The sequence below is a fragment of the Hemiscyllium ocellatum genome, unplaced genomic scaffold, assembly GCF_020745735.1.
Source record: "Hemiscyllium ocellatum isolate sHemOce1 unplaced genomic scaffold, sHemOce1.pat.X.cur. scaffold_3218_pat_ctg1, whole genome shotgun sequence".
NCBI lineage: Eukaryota > Metazoa > Chordata > Chondrichthyes > Orectolobiformes > Hemiscylliidae > Hemiscyllium > Hemiscyllium ocellatum.
Genome location: NW_026868349.1, coordinates 5001 through 17308, shown reverse-complemented (window position 1 = coordinate 17308; position 12308 = coordinate 5001). Strand labels below are relative to the sequence as shown.

The 12308-nt window shown below is 55.4% G+C and overlaps 1 protein-coding gene across 1 annotated transcript in view; it reads left to right on the top strand.

The window, feature by feature from the left end:
* Positions 1-1037: 1037 nt before the first annotated feature.
* The window catches only part of LOC132813094 (V-set and immunoglobulin domain-containing protein 10-like), a gene marked incomplete at its 3' end in the record, with an annotated part of 14562 nt that continues 3291 nt past the window's right edge, over positions 1038-12308 (top strand). Inside the window, exons 1-2 of the mRNA XM_060823067.1 lie at positions 1038-1232; positions 11051-11374. Of these exons, the coding sequence (XP_060679050.1) occupies positions 1190-1232; positions 11051-11374 (367 nt within the window). The remainder of the gene's footprint in view (positions 1233-11050; positions 11375-12308) is intronic.

The following is a 12308-nucleotide window of genomic DNA, read 5'->3' as shown; positions in this document are numbered from 1 at the left end:
GGTTACAGAGATAGGGAGGGGGTGTAGGGGCTGGAGGGGGTTACAGAGATAGGGAGGGGGTGTAGGGGCTGGAGGGGGTTACAGAGATAGGGAGGGGGTGTAGGGGCTGGAGGGGTTACAGAGATAGGGAGGGTGTAGGGGCTGGAGGGGGTTACAGAGATAGGGAGGGGGGTTGGGGGCTGGAGGGGGTTGCAGAGATAGGGAGGGGGGTTGGGGGCTGGAGGGGGTTGCAGAGATAGGGAGGGGGGTTGGGGGCTGGAGGGGGTTGCAGAGATAGGGAGGGGGGTTGGGGGCTGGAGGGGGTTACAGAGATAGGGGGGTTGGGGGCTGGAGGGGCATGTAGGGTCTGGAGGGGGTTACAGAGATAGGGAGGGGGGTGGGGGCTGGAGGGGCGTGTAGGGTCTGGAGGGGGTTACAGAGATAGGGAGGGGTGTAGGGGCTGGAGGGGAGACAGAGATAGGGAGGGGTGTAGGGTCTGGAGGGGGTTACAGAGATAGGGAGGGGTGTAGGGGCTGGAGGGGGTTACAGAGATAGGGAGGGTGGGGGAGGTGAGGATTCTCACTGGGAGGACCTGTGTCCCGGATGCGAGAGTCTGTGTCAGAGAGCAAGAGCTGGAAAATGTGTTGCTGGAAAAGCGCAGCAGGTCAGGCAGCATCAAAGGAGCAGGAGAGTCGGCGTTTCGGGCATGAGCCCGGAGAAGAATTCCTGATGAAGGGCTAATGCCCGAAACGTCGACTCTCCTGCTCCTTGGATGCTGCCTGACCTGCTGCGCTTTTCCAGCAACACATATTTTCAGCTCTGATCTCCAGCATCTGCAGACCTCACTATCTTTTGTGTCTGAGTCAGAGAGAGAGAGAGAGAGAGAGTGTGTGTTTGAGAGCTGCCCATTGCTAGTGACTGAGCCGGTTTCTCCAGCTGGTCTCCCTGGACACACCCAGTCCCCCTGCGTCGAAATGCCTGAGGTATGGAGCCGGAAGAAGATGTGGGTGTGGGGAGATCAAGGGTTAGAGGGCGGAGGGGGGTGGGGGTGTAAGACAGGTTAGCGGGCAGGGACCGGGAACACACACTGAGAGGGAGGCATGGACAGGGAGACTGTGTCCAGGTGAGCTGCTGGGGACGGACAGAGGGACACCGAGAGCTGACATCTGCACTGGAGCAGCTTGGGAGCTGACGTACAGAGAGGGGGACGATGTGGAGAGAGACAATAACACTCTGCCTCTACCTACTGGCAGGTAAGGGAGACTCTGGGACCGCACCATGGTGAGGACAGTGCAGGAGAGAGAGAGAGAGCCTGCACAGTTACCACCTTTGCTGTTTGAATTCGTGTATCGCTGGACATCGGAGTGTATCTGGAAAAATTAACAAACAGTGAATTTCACAACTAATCTTGGAGGATTTGTTGGGTGAAGTTCACAGCACAGAATCAGATAAGTTAATTGTTTTAAGTCTGTCCAATAGAAAGGCTGCAGTAGTGGGTACATTGGGTTGTTGCTTGATTATATGTTTTTGGAGATGAGTCTCTTGATTAAACTTAAAATATAAGCCATAGCTATTAATTTAACCTGGGGCAGTGTTTATAGAGAAATAAGACGGTGTTATTTTCTGGGTCTGTAGATTGTGAAGGAGCAAAAATAGCCTTTGCAGTGATATGTACTTCTTGTCAGATGTGGGAGTTTAAAGAGAGTTTAAGGTTACTGCGGATTATATCTGCCATAAATGCTGTTGGATGCGAATCTTATCAGATCGGGTGGATCAGTTGGAGAGACAGATAGAAGCGATGAGGAATTTGCAACAGCTACAGTATGTGATGGATGGCAGTTATAGAAAGGGGGGAAAGTCTCAGATACAGTCACAGAGATGGGTTAACTCCAGGAAGGGTAAGAGAGGTCGGCAGCTAGAGCAGGAGTCTTGTGGATATACCCATTTCAAACAGGTATGCTGTTTTGGAAAATGTAGGGGGTGATGGATTCTCAGGGGAACGTAGCACAAACAGCCAAGTTTCTGGTATTGAGACTGGTCTAATGCAACGAGGGGTACGTTGGCTTCCAAGAGATCAATTGTGTTAGAGGATTCTGTAGTCCGAGGTACAGACAGACGTTTCTGTGGCCAGGGAGAAAAAGCAGAATGGTGTGTTGGTTCGCTGGTGCCAGGATCAAGGATGTCTCAGAGAGGGTGCAGAATGTTCTCACGGGGAAGAGGGGCCAGCAGGAGGTCATTGTCCACATTGGACCCAACAACATAGGAAGGGAAAAGGTTGATATTCTGAAGGGAGATTATAGAGAGTTAGGCAGAAATTTGAAAAGGAGGTCCTCAAGGGTAGTAATATCTGGATTACTCCCAGTGCTACGAGCTAGTGAGGGCAGGAATAGGAGGAGAGAGCAGATGAATGCGTGGCTGAGGAGCTGGTGTATGGGAGAAGGATTCACATTTTTGGATCATTGGAATCTCTTTTGGGGTAGAAGTGACCTGTACAAGAAGGATGGATTGCACCTAAATCGGAAGGGGACTAATATATTTGCAGGGAAATTTGCTAGAACTGCTTGGGAGGATTTAAACTCGTAAGGTGGGGGGGTGGGACCCTGGGAGATAGTGAGGAAAGAGATCGATCTGAGACGAGAACAGAAGTGAGTCAAACAGCCAGGGCAGGCAGGGACAAGGTAGGACTAATAAATTAAACTGCAGTTATTTCAATGCAAGGGGCCTAACAGGGAAGGCAGATGAACTCAGGGCGTGGTTAGGAACATGGGACTGGGATATCAGAGCAGTTACAGACACATGGCTCAGGATGGGCAGGACTGGCAGCTTAATGTTCCAGGATACAAATGCTACAGGAAGGATAGAAAGGGAGGCAAGAGAGGAGAGGGAGTGGCATTTTTGATGAGGGATAGCATTATAGCTGTGCTGAGGGAGGATATTCCCGGAAATACATCCAGGGAAATTATTTGGGTGGAACTGAGAAATAAGAAAGGGATGATCACCTTATTGGGATTGTATGATAGATTCCGTAATAGTCCAAGGGAAATTGAGAAACAAACTTGTAAGGAGGTCTCGGCTATCTGTAAGAATAATAGGGTGGTTATGGTCGGGGATTTTCACTTTTCAAACATCGACTGGGACTGCCATAGTGTTAAAGGTTTAGATGGAGAGGAATTTCTTACGTGAGTACAAGACAATTTTCTGATTCAGTATGTGGATGTACCTACTAGAGAAGGTGCAAAACTTGACCTACTCTTGGGAAATAAGGCAGGGCAGGTGACTGAGGTGTCAGTGGGGGAGCACTTTGGGGCCAGCGACCATAATTCTGTTAGATTTAAAATAGTGATGGAAAAGGATAGACCAGATCTAAAAGTTGAAGTTCTAAATTGGAGAAAGGCCAATTTTGACGGTATTAGGCAAGAACTTTCGAAAGCTGATTGGAGGCAGATGTTCGCAGGTAAAGGGACGGCTGGAAAATGGGAAGCCTTCAGAAATGAGATAACAAGAATCCCGAGAAAGTATATTCCTGTCAGGGTGAAAGGGAAGGCTGGTAGGTACAGGGAATGCTGGATGACTAAAGAAATTGAGGGTTTGGTTAAGAAAAAGAAGGAAGCATATGTCAGGTATAGACAGGATAGATCGAGTGAATCCTTAGAAGAGTATAAAGGAAGTAGAAGTATACTGAAGAGGGAAATCAGGAGGGCAAAACGGGGACATCAGATAGCTTTGGCAAATAGAATTAAGGAGAATCCAAAGGTTTTTAAAAAATACATTAAGGACAAAAGGGTAACTAGGGAGAGAATAGGGCCCCTCAAATATCAGCAAGGCGGCCTTTGTGTGGAGCCACAGAAAATGTGGCAGATACTAAATGAATATTTTGCATCAGTATTTACTGTGGAAAAGGATATGGAAGATATAGACTGTAGGGAGAGAGATAGTGACATCTTGCAAAATGTCTAGATTACAGAGGAGGAAGTGCTGGATGTCTTGAAACGGTTAAAGGTGAATAAATCCCCAGGACCTGATCAGGTGTACCCGAGAACTCTGTGGGAAGCTAGAGAAGTGATTGCTGGGCCTCTTGCTGAGATATTTGTATCATCGATAGTCACAGGTGAGGTGCCGGAAGACTAGAGGTTGGCAAACGTGGTGCTACTGTTTAAGAAGGGTGGTAAGGACAAGCCAGGGAACTATAGACTGGTGAACCTGGCCTCAGTGGTGGGCAAGTTGTTGGAGAGTTTCCTGAGGGACAGGATGTACATGTATTAGGAAAGGCAAGGACTGATTCGGGATAGTCAACATGGCTTTGTGCGTGGGAAATCATGTCTCACAAACTTGATTGAGTTTTTTGAAGAAGTAACAAAGAAGATTGATGAGGGCAGAGCAGTAGATGTGATCTATATGGACTTCAGTAAGGCGTTCGACAAGGTTCCCCATGGGAGACTGATTAGCATTCTTAGATCTCATGGAATACGGGGAGAACTAGCCATTTGGATACAGGACTGGCTCAAAGGTAGAAGACAGAGGGTGGTGGTGGAGGGTTGTTTTTTCAGACTGGAGGCCTGTGACCAGTGGAATGCTGCAAATGTGTTGCTGGTCAAAGCACAGCAGGTTAGGCAGCATCTCAGGAATAGAGAATTCGACGTTTCGAGCATAAGCCCTTCATCAGGAATAAGAGAGAGAGAGCCAAGCCGGCTAAGATAAAAGGTAGGGAGGAGGGACTAGGGGAGGGGCGATGGAGGTGGGATAGGTGGAAGGAGGTCAAGGTGAGGGTGATAGGCCGGAGTGGGGTGGGGGCGGAGAGGTCAGGAAGAGGATTGCCACAAGGCTCGGTGCTGGGTCCTCTACTTTTCGTTATTGTTATAAATGATTTGGATGCGAGCATACGAGGTACAGTTAGTAAGTTTGCAGATGACACCAAAATTGTCGGTGTAGTGGACAGCGAAGAGGGTTACCTCAGATTACAACAGGATCTGGACCAGATGGGCCAATGGGCTGAGAAGTGGCAGATGGAGTTTAATTCAGATAAATGTGAGGTGCTGCATTTTGGGAAAGCAAATCTTAGCATGACTTATACACTTAATGGTAAAGTCCTAGTGAGTGTTGCTGAACAAAGAGACCTTGGAGTGCAGGTTCATAGCTCCTTGAAATTGGATTCGCAGGTAGATAGGATAGTGAAGAAGGCATTTGGTATGCTTTCCTTTATTGGTCAGAGTATTGAGTACAGGAGTTGGGAGGTCATGTTGCGGCTGTACAGGGCATTGGTTAGGCCACTGTTGGAATAGTGTGTGCAATTCTGGTCTCCTTCCTAACGGAAAGATGTTGTGAAACTTGAAAAGATTTACAAGGATGTTGCCAGGGTTGGAGGATCTGAGCTACAGGGAGAGACTGAACAGGCTGGGGCTGTTTTCCCTGGAGCGTCGGAGGCTGAGGGGTGACCTTATAGAGGTTTACAACATTATGAGGGACATGGATAGGATAAATAGACAAAGTCTTTTCCCTGGGGTTGGGGAGTCCAGAATTAGAGGGGCATAGGTTTAGGGTGAGAGGGGAAAGATATAAGAGACCTAAGGGGCAGCTTTTTCACGTAGAGGATGTTATGTGTATGGAATGAGCTGCCAGAGGATGTGGTGGAGGCTGGTACAATTACAATATTTAAGAGGCATTTGGATGGGTGTATGAATAGGAAGGGTTTGGAGGGATATGGGCCGGGTGCTGGCAGGTGGGACTAGATTGGGTTGGAATATCTGGGTCGGCATGGACGGGTTGGGCCGAAGGGTCTGTTTCCTTGCTGTACATCTCTAAGACTCTGTGACATACACGGACACGGGCACACACACACACACACACACACACACACACACACACAGGCACGAGCGCGCGCACACAAACACGCAACGGTGAGAGCACAACTAACAGGGAGAGGGAGACTTGAATGTTTCTCCTGTAACACCTTCTGTCACAGCCTTCAGCACATACTCCCCACACACTGCCCTCCACCCCCTCCCTATCTATGTAATCCCCTCCAGCCCCTACACCCCCTCCCTCTCTCTGTAACCCCCTACACCCCCTCCCTATCTCTGTAACCCTCTCCAGCCTCTACACTCCCTCCCTATCTCTGTAACCGCCTCCAGCCCCTACACCCCCTCCCTATCTCTGTAACCCCCTACACCCCCTCCCTATCTCTGTAACCCCCTACACCCCCTCCCTATCTCTGTAACCCTCTCCAGCCTCTACACCCCTCCCTATCTCTGTTACCCCCTCCAGCCCCTACAACCCCCTCCCTATCTCTGTAACCCCCTCCAGCCCCTCCCTATCTCTGTAACCCCCTCCAGCCCCTACACCCCCTCCCTATCTCTGTAACCCCCTCCAGTCCCTACACCCCCTCCCTATCTCTGTAACCCCCTCCAGCCCCTACACCCCCTCCCTATCTCTGTAACCCCCTCCAGCCCCTACACCCCCTCCCTATCTCTGTAACCCCCTCCAGTCCCTACACCCCCTCCCTATCTCTGTAACCCCCTCCAGTCCCTACACCCCCTCCCTATCTCTGTAACCCCCTCCAGTCCCTACACCCCCTCCCTATCTCTGTAACCCCCTCCAGTCCCTACACCCCCTCCCTATCTCTGTAACCCCCTCCAGTCCCTACACCCCCTCCCTATCTCTGTAACTCCCTCCAGTCCCTACACCCCCTCCCTATCTCTGTAACCCCCTCCAGTCCCTACACCCCCTCCCTATCTCTGTAACCCCCTCCAGTCCCTACACCCCCCTCCCTATCTCTGTAACCCCCCTCCAGTCCCTCTGCCAGTGGGGGCTGGTCCTCCAGCTGCTCTGGGCCCTGAGCATCTCTGCAGCTCCTTGTTGCTCTCTCACCCCCTCCCCTTTCACCTCTTCCCTCCCCCTTCCACCCACTCCCTATTTCCACCCACCCCTCTCCCTAATCACCCCCCCCTTAACGACCCCCCTCCCTTAATGACTCCCCCTCCCTTCACGTGCCCCTTCATTCTCTTTCTCTGAACTCCCACGTCCTGTCCCTCTGATCTTCAATGGGCCCCTGGTGAGACTGATCCCCACCCCCCTGTCTGGTGTCTCACCTTGGGGAGTTTGGAGGGGGCTATCCCAGGACGTAGTGGGGGCTTGAGAAATGCAGGTGGCTGTTGCTGTTGTGGTGTTTGTGAGTGTGTGTGTTCTCTCACGGAGCCCGGTGTCCCATGGACAGGGTGGTGCTGACGGCGTTCCTGAGATTGGGAACCCCAACATTCTCGACCCTTGTCATGCGCCCCACCTCTGTGGAGTCTGTATCCGCAAAGACATTCCCAAGAATATGTTTGCAATATCTGGAATAGTGTGTGCAATTCTGGTCTCCTTCCTATGGGAAAGATGTTGGGAAACTTGAAAGGATTTACAAGGATGTTGCCAGGGTTGGAGGATCTGAGCTACAGGGAGAGGCTGAACAGGCTGGGGCTGTTTTCCCTGGAGCGTCGGAGGCTGAGGGGTGACCTTATAGAGGTTTATAAAATTATGAGGGACATGGATAGGATAAATAGACAAAGTCTTTTCCCTGGGGTGGGGGAGTCCAGAACTAGAGGGCGTAGGTTTAGGATGAGAGGGAAAGATATGAAAGAGACCTATGGGACAACTTTTTCACCCAGAGGGTGATACGTGTATGGAATGAGCTGTAGAGGAAGCTCATCTTGTCCTACCTGAACTCCATCCTTTCCCCCTTGGGTTCAGACACCTCCCACCTACACCTGTAACACCAACCCCGCCCCCCACCTCTTCAGTAACTTCCAGTTCCCCGGCCCCCAGCACTTCCTCTTCACTGTGGATGTGCAGTCCTTATACACGTCCACACCCCACAGGGATGGTCTCTAGGCCTCTGCCTCACCCTCTCCAACACACCCATGCAGTCCCCCTCCACCAGTACCCTCCTCCACCTCGCAGAACTGGTCCTCACCCTCAATAACTTTACATTTAACTCCTCTCGTTTCCCCAAATCCAGGGGGTGGCCATAGGCACCCAGGTGAGCCCCAGCTATGCCTGCCTCCTAGTTGGCTATATCAAACAGTCCCTCTTCAGTACCTACATAGGCACTGTACCCCAACTCTTCCACCATTACATCAGTGACTGCATCAGCGCAGCCTCCTGCACCCCAGGCTGTACTGGAACAGTTCATCGACTTTGCCCACACCTTCCACCCTGTCCTCCGATTCACTCGGTCCATCCCGACCACCTCCCTCCCCTTTCTTGACCTCACTGTTTCCATCTCCAGTGACGGTCTCCAGACAGACATTTACTACAAACCCACAGACTCCCATAACCAGCTGGACTACACCTCCTCCCTCCCAGTATCCTGCAAGAACTCCATCCCCATTCTCCCAATTCCTCTGCCTCCGCTCCATCTGCTCGGACGAGGAGACATTCCACTTGTGACCATCCCAGACACCCACCTAGTTTGAACAATGCGCCTTTCCTCCCCCCATTACCCAGATAGCCCTCTGCACCACCTCTCTTCCCTGTTCCACTGCTCTACACCACCCTATGCAACAAAGACAGAGTCCCCCTTGTCCTCACCTACCGCCCCACCAGTCTCCACATCCAACCCATCATCCTCAAACACTCCCACCAACACCAACTGGACCACACCAACAAGAACACCTTCCCCTCCCCTCCCTCTCTGCTCTCCGCAAACACCGTTCCTGCAGACAGCCCTTGGTTTCTGTCACTCTCCCCCCTCCCCACCCCCCGAATCCCCAGGTACCTTCCCCTACAATCGGAAAAGATGGAAAACCTGCCAGTACACCACCCCCATCCAGGGTCCCAAACAGTCCTTCCAGGAGAGACAGAGGACCATCAGCCTCTCCACTAACCGGAATAACTGCATCAGGTGCTCCCGGTGCGACCTCCTCCACATCGGGGACACCGAGCGTCAACATAGGGAACGCTTCACCGAGCATCGCAGCCGGGATCGGCAGGGGACGGCCAGATCCCTCAGGCACCGCCTGTTTCAGTTCCCCTCCTTCCCACTCCCTCTCTGACATGACCATCCTCGGCCTTCACCATTGTCAAATAATTGGAAAAGAGGGTATGGTGGAGGCTGGTACAATTACAGCATTTAAGAGGCATCTGGATGGGTATATGAATAGGGAGGGTTTGGAGGGATATGGGATGGGTGCTGGCAGGTGGGACTAGATTGGGTTGGGATATCACGTCGATATGGACGGGTTGGGCCGAAGGGTCTGTGTCCAGGCTCTATTACATGTCAGGATGAGATAGGTGGCAGTCCCCTGGTGGATTCTCAGACAATAAAAGGCTTGATTTATGATCTCTGCTCCCAGTTCTGACGCAGGAAATGTAGTGCACAGCAGGATCCCAAATCTTTTAATGTGATCAGACCAGACCAGTCTGAGGGACAGCTCAGACCCAATCAGCTCCCAAATACACACCCTCCATCTGACAGAACCCAGGCATCAGACACCACGGGGTGTCATGTCTCACGTGAAACATACCATCTCTGACAGTGCCCGCTCCCTTAGCACTGACCCTCCGACAGTGCCCACTCCCTCAGCACTGACCCTCCGACAGTGCCCACTCCCTCAGCACTGACCCTCTGACGGTGCGGCGCTCCCTCAGCACTGACCCTCCGACAGTGCCCGCTCCCTCAGCACTGGCCCTCCGACAGTGCCCGCTCCCTCAGCACTGGCCCTCCGACAGTGCCCGCTCCCTCAGCACTGGCCCTCCGACAGTGCCCACTCCCTCAGCACTGACCCCCCGACAGTGCCCGCTCCCTCAGCACTGACCCCCCCCGACAGTGCCCGCTCCCTCAGCCCTGACCCTCCGACAGTGCGGCGCTCCCTCAGCCCTGACCCTCCGACAGTGCGGCGCTCCCTCAGCCCTGACCCTCCGACAGTGCGGCGCTCCCGCAGCACTGGCCCTCCAACAGTGCGGCGCTCCCTCAGCACTGGCCCTCCGACAGTGCCCACTCCCTCAGCACTGACCCTCCGACAGTGCGGCGCTCCCTCAGCACTGACCCTCCGACAGTGCCCACTCCCTCAGCACTGACCCCCCCGACAGTGCCCGCTCCCTCAGCACTGACCCCCCCGACAGTGCCCGCTCCCTCAGCCCTGACCCTCCGACAGTGCGGCGCTCCCTCAGCACTGGCCCTCCGACAGTGCGGCGCTCCCTCAGCACTGGCCCTCCGACAGTGCGGCGCTCCCTCAGCACTGGCCCTCCGACAGTGCGGCGCTCCCTCAGCCCTGGCCCTCCGACAGTGCGGCGCTCCCTCAGCCCTGGCCCTCCGACAGTGCGGCGCTCCCTCAGCACTGGCCCTCCGACAGTGCGGCGCTCCCTCAGCACTGGCCCTCCGACAGTGCGGCGCTCCCTCAGCACTGGCCCTCCGACAGTGCGGCGCTCCCTCAGCACTGGCCCTCCGACAGTGCGGCGCTCCCTCAGCACTGGCCCTCCGACAGTGCGGCGCTCCCTCAGCCCTGGCCCTCCGACAGTGCGGCGCTCCCTCAGCCCTGGCCCTCCGACAGTGCGGCGCTCCCTCAGCCCTGGCCCTCCGACAGTGCGGCGCTCCCTCAGCCCTGGCCCTCCGACAGTGCGGCGCTCCCTCAGCCCTGGCCCTCCGACAGTGCGGCGCTCCCTCAGCCCTGGCCCTCCGACAGTGCGGCGCTCCCTCAGCCCTGGCCCTCCGACACTGCGGCGCTCCCTCAGCCCTGGCCCTCCGACACTGCGGCGCTCCCTCAGCCCTGGCCCTCCGACAGTGCGGCGCTCCCTCAGCACTGGCCCTCCGACAGTGCGGCGCTCCCTCAGCCCTGGCCCTCCGACAGTGCGGCGCTCCCTCAGCACTGGCCCTCCGACAGTGCGGCGCTCCCTCAGCACTGGCCCTCCGACAGTGCGGCGCTCCCTCAGCACTGACCCTCCGACAGTGCGGCGCTCCCTCAGCCCTGGCCCTCCGACAGTGCGGCGCTCCCTCAGCCCTGGCCCTCCGACAGTGCGGCGCTCCCTCAGCCCTGGCCCTCCGACAGTGCGGCTCTCTGTCATCCCTGAAAAGCTCACCTTTGACCTTCCACCCCAGGTGTGACAGCGGAGATTGAGATTGAGTTGGCGAGTACAGTGAGTGTGGTCGTTGGGGAAGATGCCAACCTGACAGTGAGCTACAGCAGCACCTCCCGGCCTCACGTCACCTGGTCCTCAGGAGATGTCTTTGCCTTTTGGAACATTGGCGAGAATACATCCGTGAGTGTTTCAGCTGAATACGAGGATCGGCTGATGGTGAACACCAGCACAGCGTCCATTGTCATTGCCCGCACCCGGTTAACCGACAGCAGCCTGTACTCTGTCTCCCTCAGTGCCGTGGGAGAGAGACCAACCAGCCGGAACGTCACCCTCAGGGTCTACGGTGAGTCAGTGTAAACCCCAGCTCGGACCGCCGTCCAAACCTCCCTCAGCCCTGACCGCGTCCCCCCGGCGCCCGCGCTCCGGCCCTGACCGCGTCCCCCCGGCGCCCGCGCTCCGGCCCTGACCGCGTCCCCCCGGCGCCCGCGCTCCGGCCCTGACCGCGTCCCCCCGGCGCCCGCGCTCCGGCCCTGACCGCGTCCCCCCGGCGCCCGCGCTCCGGCCCTGACCGCGTCCCCCCGGCGCCCGCGCTCCGGCCCTGACCGCGTCCCCCCGGTGCCCGCGCTCCGGCCTTGACCGTGCCCCCCGGTGCCCTCTGACCCAGCCCTGCCCATTACCGCGTCACCCAGTGTTGCTGGGTTTTGATTTGGTGGATCACACAGTGTCCATCCCGCTCCCTGTGTCGGACTCCCTGACCCCCCTGTGATTGAGGTACAGTCCAGGGTCCACGCTCTCCCTTCCAGGAGTATTGCTGGTCAGGTACCAGCTGATGGGTGTGTCTGTCCGTGTCCGTGTGTCCGTGTGTGTGCGTGTGTCCGTGTGCGTGCGTGTGTGTGTGTAATGTGACTTCCCTTTCCAAGCTGTTCCCTTTCCCCTGAGCCAGTCCGTTCCACTTGTGAGCCCCTCCTCAGGCCTGACCATCTGGATATTGGGGGTTTCTCTGTGGGGTTGGGGTGTGAGGTGATGCAGACATCCCGGTAAATCCATGTCGCTGGAGAGAGAGGCCACCATTCCTCCTTGCAGTCTGAGTCCTTAGACACGTAATACCTCGGGGACAGAGTCCCTCCACGTGGGAGAGGCTTTGTTTCAGGGTGAGAAATACTGCTCCCTTCCATCTCCGTCTGGGACTGGGTGTGACCGGCTCAATCGTTCCCACCGCAGAGTCAGCTTCCACACTGGGGAAGAGGCCAGCACGGTGGCTCAGTGGTTAGCACCGC